The sequence below is a fragment of the Cyprinodon tularosa genome, unplaced genomic scaffold (assembly GCF_016077235.1).
Source record: "Cyprinodon tularosa strain WSP-4 unplaced genomic scaffold, ASM1607723v1 ctg1438, whole genome shotgun sequence".
NCBI lineage: Eukaryota > Metazoa > Chordata > Actinopteri > Cyprinodontiformes > Cyprinodontidae > Cyprinodon > Cyprinodon tularosa.
The window spans coordinates 1-15,315 of NW_024038263.1; the positions used below are offsets into that span (position 1 = coordinate 1).

General features: G+C 43.5%; 1 protein-coding gene across 2 annotated transcripts; it reads left to right on the forward strand.

The window, feature by feature from the left end:
- Positions 1-68: 68 nt before the first annotated feature.
- LOC119779190 (hepatic leukemia factor-like) lies at positions 69-8,040 on the forward strand. Of its 2 annotated transcripts, none has more exons than XM_038278749.1 (3): positions 69-430; positions 4,239-4,453; positions 6,737-8,040. In XM_038278749.1, the coding sequence occupies exons 1-3, from the start codon at positions 214-216 to the stop codon at positions 6,953-6,955; spliced, it is 651 nt and encodes a 216-aa protein (XP_038134677.1). In that variant the 5' UTR covers positions 69-213; the 3' UTR covers positions 6,956-8,040. The 2 variants fall into 2 exon arrangements, with proteins under 2 accessions (XP_038134677.1, XP_038134678.1); XM_038278750.1 differs by having other exon boundaries at positions 6,740-8,040.
- The last annotated feature ends 7,275 nt before the right edge of the window (positions 8,041-15,315 follow it).

Here is a 15,315-nt window from a genome sequence, read left to right on the forward strand (position 1 = left end):
TGGAGAAAGTTTGATTAACGCTGATTATTAAAGTCTGATATAAACATGGTGGTAAAATAATGCTTTTATTTATCTCCTTTAGCAGCTTTCAGCAAAGAGCAGAAGGAGAAGAACCTGGAAGAGGAGTGCAGCGCCCCCCAGTCAGCCTTCCTTGGACCGACGCTGTGGGACAAGACGCTGTCCTACGATGGAGACACCTTCCAGCTGGAGTACATGGACCTGGAGGAGTTCCTGTCGGAGAACGGCATCCCGTCCAGCCCGTCTCAGAACCAGCGGGACCGCCACCAAGCACACCACGCCGCGCCGTGCCAGCCGCCCATCCTGACCCCGGCGCCCACCCCCCCAGCACGCTCGGTGATGGACCTCAGCAGCCACGCCTCCACCTCCGTCGTCTCCCCAAACTGCCTGCATGGCAGCCCGCCAGCAGCAGGTAGAGCCCACGCCATCCGTCCATCAGATCAATGCAAACCGATTGGTTTTTGGTGCATAAATAGCAGAGGATCATCAGCAAAGCAGCAATAATTAACCTTTCCCTTTAACATTCAGATGCTTTTATTAAGGAGACGAAAGCTTTAACATGTTTCCTTAAGTTATAAGAAACGCAAAATAAGTTTTAATACGAAAGGCCTGGTTATCCTCCCCCAGCAGCGTATGGCAGTGAGCTTGTCGCAGATATTTTTTATTTCTGCCCAATATTGAAGCGTGGTCTGCGCTATGTTATTCTACGCCACAGCGCCAGAGGGCCAATCAGGAACTAGCTGTGGGTCTAGATACGGCCGAGGCGGGGAGGAAGTTGGGGCAAGTCTGTCCCACAACGGAGAGACATGAGGGCCAAAAAGATAAGATATAAAAATAAGCTTTTAGTGTCTCTGTGTTAAATATCAGAGCTCAGTCTATCTTAGAGCAGAACTTTCCTTCCAGACTTTAATGATTGTTTTCTACTTTCAGCTGCTTTAGATCGTAAAATGTAAAATAATAGTTAATATAGGGAATAATATGTTGAGACTCCAGAAGATTCTTAAGAAACGGGTGCAGTACAGTTTGTCCGAGTTTGGTTGCCATATGATGACGTCATAAGAAGGGGCGGGGCCCCGAGCAGATCTGGTACCTACAGCGGTAAGCTACCAAACAGGAAATACGCAGAGCGGATGTAGATTTGATCAATCAGAGGCCTCCTGTCTGAGGTCACCTACAGTATGGGAGAGGAGCAGCAGAGGGGGGCGGGGCTTATCTGCGTTCACTGCGACACACCCAGACCACCTGGTTTCTGAGTATAAATCAGCCTTAAAAATGCTTTAGTTACATAAAAAAAAGTCTTAATTAAGGTTTAATTCAGTTATTAGTGCAAATATGACCTGAATTAGACGGATTAGAGATCTCATTAAACCAGAAGCAGCTAATCAGAGTTGAGCTTTTGGGAATGATTGACACATTTCAGCCTGATTTATGTCATTAAACGCAGACCTGAACCTGATTTATTCTGCTGAGCTTCTGTTTTACTCATCAGAGCTCTGATAAAAACCCTGACTGTTCTGATCTTCAGCCTGGGAGGGGTCAGAGGACAGCATGGGGGGGGTAAAGGTGACATGAGCGTGGGTGGCTCCCTGAAAGATCAGATCGTACCGATAAGAAGCTGTTCACTCAGCGTCCGTCTCTGTCTTGAAGGGAACATCCTCTTTCTCTGAAAACAGGCCGTCCTCGCAGCGTGAAGAGACATGTGACCTGCTGAGCGGGCGCCTGTGTGTGTGTGTGTGTGACCGCCCTCCCTGCATGAGATCAGTGTTTTAAGAACATAGTGTTCCCTGCAGAAGTAGGCCAGGGGGCGGCAGCTCCCACATCCACACGTTTCCCACTGACTGTTTACATTCGCATCCACTGATACTCACTAATGCACGCTGCAGTGGGGGGGGGATATTTCCTCTGATCCTACAGCTGACTTTTTGGGTTTATCCTGCAGAAATATTATGAAAATCTCCTGTTTTTCCTTTTTTGAAGAAGAAGCTGGAAACTTTTTATCTGTCCAGCAAAAAGTGTCAAACTTGAATGAATTGATTTCAGCTTTAATCCATGAAGGAGCAGGAGGGGCAAACTTCAGCTGGCTTCATTTTCAGGACTTCGACTTCAATTTAAATTCAGATTCAATCCAAATTCTGAGCTTCAAAATCTTCTTCATCTGTCAGTCTGCTTTATCCAGAACTCCTGAAGTGGAAAAGTTTTTGTTTTGCAAACAATCTTCTTTTGCTATCTGGTTATTAATCAAAAAAATAGCTGACAGATTATCTGATTTGCAATCGAATAATCTAACGATTTGAACCTTTAGATGCAGGGTTTTTATGAAGGCCCGATCCTGCAGCTGCTGTTGGGTTTTTCCAGCAACGGGCTGAGAACTGCAGCAAAGGCCACAGATAATCTTCTGCTCCCATGGCCAAATATAGCAGCGTAATCTACTGCATTATCTGGCATATTTGTATTCTCACACGCTCCGCGGCAGCGCGGCCGATGCAGTAGCAGGTTAGTCCGAGTTCAGCAGATCTGACCTGCTGGAGCTGCAAAGGTTATTTCCAGTCACACCTGCGGTCACATGTTTTTTTGTTTCTTCCTGGTTCGCAGCTTTTGGGCTTCAGGTTTCAGATTAAATCCCTAAAAGAACAGCAGAGAGGCAGAGGGGGCTCCGACCTGACAGCAGGGGGGTCATACGGTCATGGATGGATGGTTTTCACTTCATCTTCAGATGAAGCTGAAGGTCTCCATCCATCTCCAGGAGTTCCAGCTCTGTTGCTTCAAAATCTCTCAGTGTTTCTGCTGAGACTAAATCTTAATCTGGTCTAATTCCCTATGAGATACATTCACAATGAAACCTTCAGTTGAGCTCCTCTGGCAGGAGGACATTCCCATCGTTTGTCTGCTGCTCTGTGTTGTTTTCCCTCTACATAAAATCTGGCTGCAGGTTTTCCATCAATCCTCCTCCTTCCAGCTCAGCTCTGAGAAATTCTCTCAGCTGAGCGTCTCACGTTCTGCTCCGACGCGCACGTGTGGCGGCGTCCGTCAGCATCACGTTTTACCAGCTGTGCCTGCCTAACAGCCACCTGCTCCTCCGCATGTAACCTGCAGCTCCGCCGCTCTCAGTCACACCTGCTGCCCCCAGCAGAGCCTCTCGCTGCCTCACCACGGTCTGATGAGGCTGGACACAGCAGGGCGCATCCTGCACAACCCAAGGAAACAGACACTCAGAGAGAGCTTCACCTTCAACTAGCAGACCTTCACTGATCGGCCAGAGAGGAAAACCAGGAGCTGCTCCTCTTAATGTTGCAGCTTTAGAGCAGAAAATGAATTTATTTCATGTTCATATCCAAATCTTTCCTATAAAACTGAAGGTTATGCTTCTGCAGAAATGTTTGCTTTTTCCTTCAGATCTTCAAATGAACAAAACCCAAATTTACTGAAAGGGTTTTTTATTTTTTACACAGACAGAAAAACATGCAAACTGTTTTTTAGCATAAATAGATTAAGAATAGCTTCATGCATTCAAATTAAGAGATCAACACATTTGGCAGCTTTAAAGTGCCTCTTTAAAGGTAATCTGGGAGTTTATCTGTTTCCTGTGTAGGAGAAGCAAAGTAAACTTCAGAAAAACACACCTGTATATGTTTAAAGTCTTTTGGCCCAAAATCAGAGAAAGAAAATCTTAAACTCATAAAGAAAAACCTGCTGGTGTCATTCAAGAAAACATTTCCGGAAATAATTCATGTTTTTCTTAAACCTGCTGGAAACGGAAAGCATTTTGGCACCACCTGCTGGTGGAAACCAACATTGCAGCTCAGACAGGGAGAGATTTAAACGTTGATCCCTCAGAATCTGGAGGAGAAAGTGAAGAAGAAAAGCTTTAAAGGCTGAACTTTAGAAAGAAAAACACAAATACACAGAAAATTGTAAAAATTAGAATCTAAGTTAGACTCAGGAGAGAGAGGAAACAGAAAGGAAAAGAACAAATCAATAAATGAAGAAAACTAAATGTTATCTGAACATGTTGAATGAAGAAAGTATTCAACCCTGCAGTCCAGTTAATAAAGGAGGTCAAAGATTCGCTAAGTCGCTACTTTAATTTATCTTTGCAGAGACGAGAACAAGCAACACATGAGCGAATATTTTCAAATTAAAGAAAATAAGAAATAAAAGATAAGAAGGAGAATAAAGGGATGAAATTTAGATGATTTAATTCCTCCTCTCTCTTTCCTCAGGCCTCCCAGGCTCCAGGAACACTCCTAGCCCCATTGATCCAGAGTCCATCCAGGTTCCAGTCAGCTACGAACCGGACCCGGCCGACCTGGCCCTGTCCAGCGTTCCGGGTCAGGACATCTTCGATCCACGCAAACGCAAATTCTCTGCAGAGGAGCTGAAGCCTCAGCCAATGATCAAGAAGGCCAGAAAGGTTTTCATCCCCGATGACCTGAAGGTAATTTGGAGCCGGTACCGACTGGGCCCAGTTTGCTCTCCACTGGTTCCTCCTCATGGAGGATCAAACTGGCAGAACTTAGGAGGGATTGATGTTGCTGTTCCTGCAGGCCGCGCTGCTGTTCAGGGCTTTTCATCCAGATGTTTATCTCAGCACGTGACCTGAGCAGATCTCAGACATCATCAGAGCTGATTACAGCCTGTCAGCAGCAAGGCATGCTGGGAAACATCCAGTCCCTGCTCTGTGCTCCCATTGGCCTGCAAGGATAAGCGGCTTAAATAAGAGGGAGGGAGGCAGCGGTGATGTGATGATCCGTCCGTCTCCCTCAGCTCAGCTTTTAAATGTTCAGGGAAACGGAGCTGCAGCTGTGAGCAGATGGAGGACAGAGAAGCAAAACGCAAATTCAGACGTTCCAACTGAAGAAGGGATGCAGGCCAAGTAAAGACGTTATCAATCCGAGCACGCAAACATGTAATGACTCCATAGAAAAGGACGTGAGAGAAACTAGAGGCTGTGTTTGGAGCAGATCTGTGTTTTAGTTCCTGATGAAGCTCTCTGCCTCCAGATGTGTCCAGATGTAACCTTTCATCTTTTAAATGAATGAATCCGTCCTAAAGAAATGAATAATTATATCAGATTATATTTCAATCATTAGTAATTACATTTTTTTACTCCATGGCCGCCTGCTGGAGACCTTAGCAAAGTCAGCCGCATTGATTCAGGTTTCTATGGCGATCTATGGCGGAAGCAAAAAGCTTATTTACTAATGAGCCTTTTAAGGCACTTTGAAAAAGAGAAGAAGAGACTTTAGAAATGAGTCACATTCATCTCTGGATCTTTGAGGAGCTGGTCATAGTCTGGACTCACACCTCCCATTTTAAAGCACGGTAGTGGTGGCAGCAGCATCATGCTATGAAGATTTTTTCCATCAACAGGAAAGGGGTTAATTCAGTTCTATTCAGTGTATTTCTATAGCTCCAATTCCCATCATGTCATCTCAGGTCACTTTATAGATCCAGATCATCCAGTCAGATTGATTCAAAGTTTTCTATCCAAGGAAAACCAGCTGATTGCATCGACTCATTGACTCTTCAGCAATCCCTCACACTAAGCATGCTTGTAGCGACAGTGGAGAGGAAAAACTCCCTTTGCACAGGAAGAAACCTCCAGCAGAACCAGGCTCAGTGTGAGCGGCCATCTGCTGAGGCCCACTGGGGTTCAAGGAGACAGAAGCAGACATAGAAAAAGAAGCATAGATACAAAAGGCAACTGTCAACAGCTCCACAGGCGGCCCCGTCCAGGAAACACACAGCCAGGCAGACGAGCTCCGAGCCAGCTCCCATGTCAGAGGATGAAGAGAGCACATCCAGTTAGTCACAGTCAGAGAAACAGGACTACACTGGAAAACAGGCCAAGCTCCAACATCTATAAACAAAGGTGTTGATGGCAGCAGCACAGCTGATATTTCTCTCCAGGATGGAGTCACAGCCAAACAGGAACAGACCAGATGAAGCTACTATGAGAAAAAGCAGAGAGAGCAGAACGTTAGAGATTGAACTACCAGATTCTGCAGAGTGGGAGAACAGAGATAGAATGAAGCAGAATGATGAAAAAGGGGTCCCTATGTCCTCCAGCAGTCTAAGCCTATAGCAGCAGAACTATAGAGATAGCTCAGGATAACCTGAGCCACTCTAACTAGAAGCTTTATCAAAAAGGAAATAAACCTCCTGTGGTTGGAAGATGGATCCGTTAGAGAGGAAGGATCCCCTCATGGGAAGTTTTTCCTGCTTTATCGACGGCTGAATGAGTCCAGCTCCGTTTTCCCAGGAGAACCAGCTGATTTCTAAATGCTGCAAATATGAAGCTTAACGAAGGAATCCTAGAAATGAAGATATTTAGCAGGAGCAGAGCAGAGTTTGATTGATTGATTGATTTACTCTATTGATCTCACAGTGGAGAAATTTACTCTATACATTAGCTCAAAAAGAAGGTACCAAAGGAAGAAAAAGTGCTTGGATATATATCGTATATACACTGTGTCCACATTCACAGTTTATTTTTTTTTTGTAGCACATTATTATTCAGGGTTATTGCACAGGGTCTTTACATTTATAAAGATGAATATTTATATATAGTTATTGCAGAGGGTGTTAAATAGTAATTGCAGTTTATACATTGTAGAAGTTATTGCTGTTGTGTCGTTTGGTTCCTATTTGAGCTTCTGTTTAACATAATAAACCTTTAGATTCCCATTTTGAACTCTTTGCTTTGTTTCCCTTTGAGCAGGATGACAAATACTGGGCTCGGCGCAGGAAGAACAACATGGCTGCCAAGCGTTCCCGTGACGCCCGGCGGCTGAAGGAGAACCAGATCGCCATCAGGGCCGCCTTCCTGGAGAAGGAGAACTCTGCTCTGAGGCAGGAGGTGGCCGACCTGAGGAAGGAGCTGGGCCGAGCCAAGAACATCGTGGCCAAGTATGAGGCCCGGCACGGGCCGCTGTGAGGGACGCCAGCGGCGCCCCCCTCTGCATGCAGCCCCCCATCCAGCGGCTCCTCTCTGTGTCTTTATGAACCTCCAGGCAGCGGCTGATCCTGACCAGGTTGTTTGTTCCAACCAAACAGCCGATCCTTGATTTTCTTTAAGCGTCAGACTTTGATGAACTGAGACTTTTCCTGCTGAGTGGAGCCTGAAGCTCCTCACACATCTGTAAACATCTGGACGCCCAGAAAGACATTAAGCTCCAGATCAGATGCTCCACCTCCCTCCATTCACTCCTCTTCATCCTCATCATCCTCCGGCCAGCACTTTAAAGCATTGGATCTCTGTTACAGACGCTGCCCCCTGCAGGTGTGCTCCAGCAGCACACCTGTTTCCATGGATATTTGTACCAAATGAGCTCTGCCGCCTGCAGGTCCAACTTTCTCCTCTTTATACCTGAAGTCCTCGACCAGAATCAACCTGTTCGAAGTTCAGGAAACAGAAAAACTATTTATTTCCTGCTAGAGATCTATTTTTTATCAATTACACCCCAAAATAAATAGGAGCTTAGAGATTAGCTTGATGGTGGAGTTTGACTTTACCCACTTTAAAATGGGAAACATGGAACCCAGAGAAGTTCAGCACTTTCTGTCAGCCTGTGAGGGAGCCCCCTGGTGGCGAGGGACGTCAGATCGCTCACCAACAAAGAGGCTGTGGGAGGGGCTCGAGGTTCTGCAGGGTCTCTCAGGTTCGTCTGCAGCACCGGTCAGGCTGTGATCCTTCAAATATCACACTTTTCATTCGCTATTTATGTCATTTAGAAACTGTCACAGTGAACATCAGCAATGTCCCTTCGATCTAGAAAACTTGCAGATTTTTATGAGGAACCTGAAGTTGCAGCAGGATAGTTTAGGAACAGGAAACTGCTGAAATAATCCTCCACAGGTTTTGCTCCCATTTTCAGAACAGGAAACAAAAAGAGTTTTTATCATCACTGATTTTCAACCAGAATATTTACAGCTCCTTATTTATCTTTATGCTACGTTCAGACCGAAGCAGCAGGAGCAGCAGAAACCCGCGTGCTGCTTCATTTCTGATGCTGTCCAAGTTTAGCTTTCTGACGCGCGGCTGAAGCATCTTTGCTGCTCTAGCTGCGCGGTGGTAAAGTGGGTCTGATGCGCGGTGGGCGGAGCTACTCTATCCTTTCTCTGCCTGGAACAATGGCAGCTATATTAGCTGTGATCAGCGGGTAGAAAGTAGTTAGAATCTATGTTGAAGTGAGAAAGTCCTCCTGAAAACATGGTCTGTGCAGTCAGTTCATCCAGATTACCGTCCTGCCTTCAAAGATTATTTCTCTGTGGGAGCCGCTCAGACCCCCACATACCGGCGCTGCGCTGTCACTGGGAATCCCCAGCAGCAGCTGCCTCAGGCCCGCTCGCCTCTCCAGGGTTTTCCCCTCCTGTTGGTGGCGGCTGGAAGTAGATGTTAGCGTTTTTCAGGTCTGTGCTACAAACTGCAGGCAGCAGGATAATAAAAGCCAACATATTCTGCCGGCAGGTTTCTACATTTGAAGTTAATTTAGGCGTTAATAAACTGTTTCAGAGGAGTGATCATAGCGCTCTGCATCAGCAGTGCTGCGTCTGACTCCCTGCCAGCTCCCAGATCAGCTTCTCTCATTGGTTGATGCAGATGCTCGTGAGGCGCTGCTCCTGCTGCTCTAGACGCTGCAGGACCTTCTGCTGCGCCTGGATTCGCATCAACCATTGACTTTGCAGTTAAACCAGCTGCCTCTGCTGCTATCCGTCTGAACATAGCATTACAGAAACACTATAGGCATACAGGTCTCCTAACTGTTCATCTGGATTTCAAATTAATCCTGTAATGCCACTGAAAGGCAGCAGGGGGTGTATTCTTCCAGTTTTCGTGACTTTAACCTAGAAAAATCATCAATCAACAGATCAGCGTCCAGCATGAGCAGTTAGGCTTAGACTAAAGGCAGGATGATACGATCATATGAAGCGCAGGCCTGATGGGAGGATGAACGTGGCTACTGTCAACCTTTAAACATGAAATCCTTTCATCATCGGTCGACCTGTAAACCTTCACCTGGTGTGAGGTCAGCTCTGTGGACATCAGATCATGAAGGCTCAGTCATTGCAGATGGAGATCTAATCATTCAGGGTTACAGCTGAGAGCTGGTTTCTCAGCCAGAAACAATCTGCAGAACCTGCTGAGGTTCAGGTGGTTCCGTTTATCCTGTTAATCTGCAGTTTAATGAGCAGCGATTTGTCCTACATTGGTGCCGTTCTCACTGATCTAAAGCTAAACATTCAATTCTATTCAGTTTATTTCTATAGCTCCAATTCACATCATGTCATCTCAGGTCACTTTCCAGTTCACCAGATCATCCAGTCAGATTGATTCAACGTTTTCTATCTAAGGAAAACCAGCTGATTGCATCGACTCATTGACTCTTCAGCAATCCCTCACACTAAGCATGCTTGTAGCGACAGTGGAGAGGAAAAACTCCCTTTGAACAGGAAGAAACCTCCAGCAGAACCAGGCTCAGTGTGAGCGGCCATCTGCTGAGGCCCACTGGGGTTCAAGGAGACAGAAGCAGACATAGAAAAAGAAGCATAGATACAAAAGGCAACTGTCAACCAGCTCCACAGGCGGCCCCGTCCAGGAAACACAGGCTAAAATGTTTGGTTCGAGCAGAAAAGGGATTTATACTTTTGTCTTTACATGGCTAATAAACTTTACTCAGAATCTTGGATTGTTGTGGAAGAACCAGATCAGTTCACTGATCATGATGTTTGATCCACTTTGTCGTCAGCAGGTCGTGTTTTATGTTGTTGCTCTTTATCTTATTCTCTCCTATAGGAGCCTAAAATATCAGTTGAAATATGGTGAACAATCAGTTTTAAACATGATAAAGTGTTAAAAGTTTAGCTTAGCAGAGGTCTGAAGCTCATTGGGTGCCCCTGATGATGGGAATAAGTTCACTGACGTCTGAATTATCCTGGGTTTGCTAGCCTGGGGTTATAATGTCAGAGCTAACTAAGCTAACAGCCATTAGCGCTGAGCCTCAGCTGATGTTTCTGTTCCTCTGATTTATTAAGAGGGGGAACGTTTCCTCGTCTTTACCAGGAACTCCAGGACTTCTAGACCTGCTGGTCTAACTGGTCTGATACCAGAACACAGACTGGTTTATTTAGAGACACAGCAGGGCTGCTAGTTTTAGCTAAGTCAAAGGTTTAGCGCCCCTGGTTGCTAAAAGTTGCTTTACATGCTAACAGTGAAATAAAAGGATTTATTTTACAAAAGAAGCAGAAAATGGTTGTTTATAACTGGAGTTTTTGTAGTTGTATTAGAATATTTAGCCGCTAGTTCAACCAAACCGCCTGAGCTGCTGGATTTAAGCCTTAAAATGACGCGTTATCTGCTGAAGTCTGACCTCACATTGTAGCACCAACCTTTGTCTGATGTTTATATCACCAGAAAATGTAAATACTGCAAATCTGCTATTATTTCTAAATTAAGCAGTTTTTATGACAATTAGAAACGACAACAAAAGAAAAACCTAGTATCTTCATAAAATCTTACTCTCTAAAGGTTGAGTTAAAAAGATGTATTTTCTTCGTGTCAAATCGTTTTAAGCTCATCAGAAAATGATAGAGCTGCTCGTCTTCATTCCCCTCTTTAAAAAGCTCTGCTGCTGAATGGAGCAGAATGAAAGACAATCAGCCGCTCATTTATTTCTGCATCTCTGTTTAAAAATATTCAAATATTTCCTCCTGGTGAGACATAAAACTATTAGAAGATCAACTCTTGGAGGTTTTTTCTTAATTTTCTTTCATATAGAACAAACTGACATCCGATAAATTTGTCGTTAGGCTTTAGCGCCACTGACGCTGCTGGTCACGCCACCTGGTTATCTGAGCAGGTCGCAGCAATCGGCCCGGCAGCGGGAGATTCCTTTATCTGTCTCTGGAGTCACTGTTCAGCTGAAAAACTCTCCTAAACGTAATTATTCCACAAATATTCAGGTTTCTTAATCTGTGAGTCAAAGATCTGATATAAAAGGCACCTTAAAAAAAACTTTATATGAGGATTACTTTCTTTTTCTACTTCTTAAAAAAACTTTTAATATAGAAAACTTTCTACGCCTGCAGGTAGGATGCTGACTGCTGATTAGGGAGCAACCTAACGAGGGATTAGCCAGGATTTACCTGTAACGCTGCCCCCCCCCCCCCCCCCCCCCCCCCCAAAGACAGGCTAAACCATGAATGTACATTTTTTATGACTTTGAACAGGTGATGCTGTCTAACAATGGAAAACCTTCACATTCTTTTACTGAAGACCAAACAGAAACAGATTAAAAGATGATTCTAAAAGCTTTTAATGTTTATACAGATTTATTCTTGTCTCTTTTGTACATTCTGTTTTCCTACGTAGATATTTCCTGTGTATTTTGGAACTACTTTGTATATTTCACATATTCAGTAATTTATAAATGATGAGGAAGACAATGCGACTCGGTCTGGGTATTTTAAAACCTTTCCTTTCCTCCCAGTCTGGTTGAATTACCTCCCATCCAGTTGCCACATCTGCTGGTTGCTATGACAACACGTCCCCGTCCTTATTGGTGTTCAGGGGCCTGGGGGCCTCTGAGTAGAGCGATGTACAGTTTCGGCACAGAAGAATGTATTTTTCCCCAACATAAAGCACTTTGTTTAGTTTTTCCTCTGTCTTTAGTTTGTTTCTGTGATTCTTTTTATTTTTGATCTCCTGTATCTTCTGCTAGTTATTAACACCTTTTCCTCTAATTGTATTATGTTTTCACGATTATCATGAATAAAATTCTTAATCCATGTTTTGCTCCAAATTGTTTTGTTGAAATACTTTTATATCGTTTTAAGTCGTTTACATCCGAACGTCACCGGGTGACTGAAGCCATCAGAGCGTTAGATGCTTAGAACAGATGAAAATGTTGATGCACCAGGATTTAGCTGACAGCTTCAGCTGCTGAGTGGAGCTCATGATTTTCTATCACATCTTCATCCCATTTGATTAATAGAATATTACAGAGATGGTCCTCTAGGATGAGGCCCTTCATGCCTAATAGCTACTAGCTCAGGCAAACAAGGTTAAGAATCAATTAACTGAAGGTTATCGGTTTCTAATTAAACAAAACTTTTGATGAAAAATTAGTTAAAAGCTAATTTAATCACGTTCTACATTCTTTTCAACCATGTCTTTTTCGTTCTTATGTCACAGTTTTTGATTATTCAGTTTTACTTTGATTCATTTTTTCTAGTTTTATTGGTTTAATTCCTATTTTGTGGTGTTTCCTGGATCTATTTGAGTTCTCAGGTTTTTGTTGGTTGCCCTCTGCTGCCCTCTTGTGTTGGTCTCCTTTCCTCCTAGCTCCTTCTAGCCTCCTCTGTTCACACCTGCTCCCAATCAGCTCATTAGTCCAGTCTTTGTTCAGTCTCCCATATAAACTCTCGCTGTCCAGTTCCTCAGTGCTGGTTCCTCATCTTTCCCTGGTTTTCCCAGATGTCTCCAAGGTTCTGCTTTTTCTCTACTTTTTATATTGAATATTTTGGTTTCCTGTCTCGGTTGCCTGTGAGTACCTTCATTAAATCTTCAAGAACTCACCTGTCCCTCCTCACCTCGTCATTTGGGTCCTCAAAACCTCAACCAAACCCCAACATCTTATTTTAGTTCATAGTAGTTTAGCTGAACTTTACTGTTTTAATTAAGAATTTTTAACGGAAAAGTCGCTCATATTCAGAATTCAAAACTTCTGAAAACATTTTAAATATGAAATTTGAAACCATACTGTTCAATAAATGATCCCCATCCATGTTTGTCAAAGAACACTACTGCCACCTACTGGTTAGTGACGTCACGTTGCGGTATCGGCTGTTGATCAAGTCCCAGTGCTGTATCTGGTGTTAAAATACTTATAATTTATCAAGCAGTAACTTCTTATTTAAAGTACCGATACTTTCAAAAGTTTGGATTCTAAATATGATCCAACTTTTTCTTTAAAATGTTACCCTGGTTTGGCGTTTCTCCTGTCTGAATGTTTCTGTCACAGTACAGTGTAGTACAGAAACCACTGATTGCTGCTTTATGTCATCATCAGAGCACTTAAGGGCAGTTCCTAAGTCAGCCTTTGATCACCTGAAGAAAATCAGGATTAAAATACTAATGTCCATCAGGATCTAGAAAAACTCCTTCATGCATTTATCTATAGTAGAATTGATCACTGCAACAGTTTCTTCATAGGTTTGCCTAAAAAAAGTAGATCAGACAGCTGATTTAGACGCTGCTGCCTGCGTCCTCACTAGAACTATAGAAAGTAGATCAGACAGCTGCAGCTGATCTAGATGCATTTGTCTTTATGTAATTAAATAGGTAAGAAAAACACTATGACTAAAATTAGATATTAAGACATTTTTATTAAGACTAAAACCACCAGAGAAAAATGAACCATGGTTCTCAGTAGATCTACTAACCTTTGCTTTCCTGTGAGGTTCTGGCTTCTTTGTGTAAATACTGTTTGGCTTTAACAATAAGGAGTTCAAATAAACTTAAAGTTTGTGTGAACATGTCCTGCAATGACCTGTAAGGATTTTAAAACAGGAACATGTCATACATCCTTTGACCACAAGAGGTCAGCACCTCCTTGGAAAATGAGAAAACATGTTTGAACCTTGCAGACACTTTGAGCTGTTGGTCATTTGTAGATATTAGTCGATTACTTCAGAATTCTTCAGGCCTTCAGTTGGAATTCAAATATAGTTTTTTTTTACATTTCTTCAGACTCATTTCTAGTTTCCCTGAAACTGATCCAGACTTCCAAGGTCGGATCAACAGTCCTACTGGCTTCCTGAGAGTCTCGCACACTTTGGTTCCCTTCTTTGGTCTTAGGCTCTTCTTTACCGAATATTAGCCCAGTTCTGGTCATTTTCTGAGGCTGCTTTATACGCCGCATGAAAGTCAGTCAGTTTGAGTTAGACAACTTTATTGTCATTTTGTAAAATGTCAGGCTAATTTTTTAGCCACTTTCTAACTCTGATTTCTATATCATTCTATTATGGAAAGCCTCCTTCTCTCAGAGGTGAAACGTAGGTACAGTAATAGAAAAGCTAGAACAAGAATCAACTCCATCATTCGAACCTCCACCCAAAAAATAGAAATAAATAAAATAACAGGTTGGGGGAGGGGGGGGGTTGACTGAAGCATCTGATGAAGCTAAAACCTGGATTAAGTTAAACTTACAGCTGGACAGACCTTAACAAAAATAAAACAAAGGTCAAATAAACTTAAAATGTATTCAGTTCAGTTTATTTCTATAGCGCCAATTTACAAAACATTTCAATGCACTTTACAGTTCACCAGATCGTCAGATCGATTTAAAGAATCGAACCAGGCTCAGTGTGAGCGGCCATCTGCTGAGGCCCACTGGGGTTCAAGGAGACAGAAGCAGACATAGAAAAAGAAGCATAGATACAAAAGGCAACTGTCAACCAGCTCCACAGGCGGCCCCGTCCAGGAAACACACAGCCAGGCAGACGAGCTCCGAGCCAGCTCCCATGTCAGAGGATGAAGAGAGCACATCCAGTTAGTCACAGTCAGAGAAACAGGACTACACTGGAAAACAGGCCAAGCTCCAACATCTAGAAACAAAGGTGTTGATGGCAGCAGCACAGCTGATATTTCTCTCCAGGATGGAGTCACAGCCAAACAGGAACAGACCAGATGAAGCTACTAAAGTAGTAGCCATTCAAAATGTCCCCACTTTCTTAAAGAGAAGCTCCATCTCCTGGTCAGACCCTGTAATACAGTGAAAGGGTGGAGTCAGAGTAAAAAAATATGCACGCCCATGAGAAGGCCAGTGGCTGGAAGTTGGAGGGGTTTTTGCAGAGAGAGCAGAACGTTAGAGATTGAACTAACAGATTCTGCAGAGTGGGAGAGTAGAGATAGAATGAAGCAGAATGATGAAAAAGGGGTCCCTATGTCCTCCAGCAGTCTAAGCCTATAGCAGCAGAACTATAGAGATAGCTCAGGATAACCTGAGCCACTCTAACTAGAAGCTTTATCAAAAAGGAAAGTTTTAAGCCTAGCCTTAAAAGTAGACAGGGTATTGAAGTTAAGCCTAGTCAAAGTCCAGACCTTAATCAAAAGGATAATCTGTGGAAAGAACTAAAAACTGCCGTTCAGAAACGCTCTCATCTGACCTCACTGAGCTCCAGCTGTTTGCAGGAAGAACGGATAAAAAATTTGGGTCTAATAGCGACAAACACCAAGAGACCTGCAGCTTTAATCGCACCAAGGATTAACTCAGGGGGGCTGAATTTTTATTTTTT

Excerpts from the sequence above, each read along its gene's own strand:
- LOC119779190 (XM_038278749.1), top strand. The coding sequence starts at position 214 with ATGGACCTGGAGGAGTTCCTGTCGGAGAACGGCATCCCGTCCAGCCCG. Across the intron at positions 431-4,238 it reads TGGCAGCCCGCCAGCAGCAG|GCCTCCCAGGCTCCAGGAAC; the intron begins GTAGAGCCCACG and ends CTCTTTCCTCAG. Across the intron at positions 4,454-6,736 it reads TCATCCCCGATGACCTGAAG|CAGGATGACAAATACTGGGC; the intron begins GTAATTTGGAGC and ends TTTCCCTTTGAG.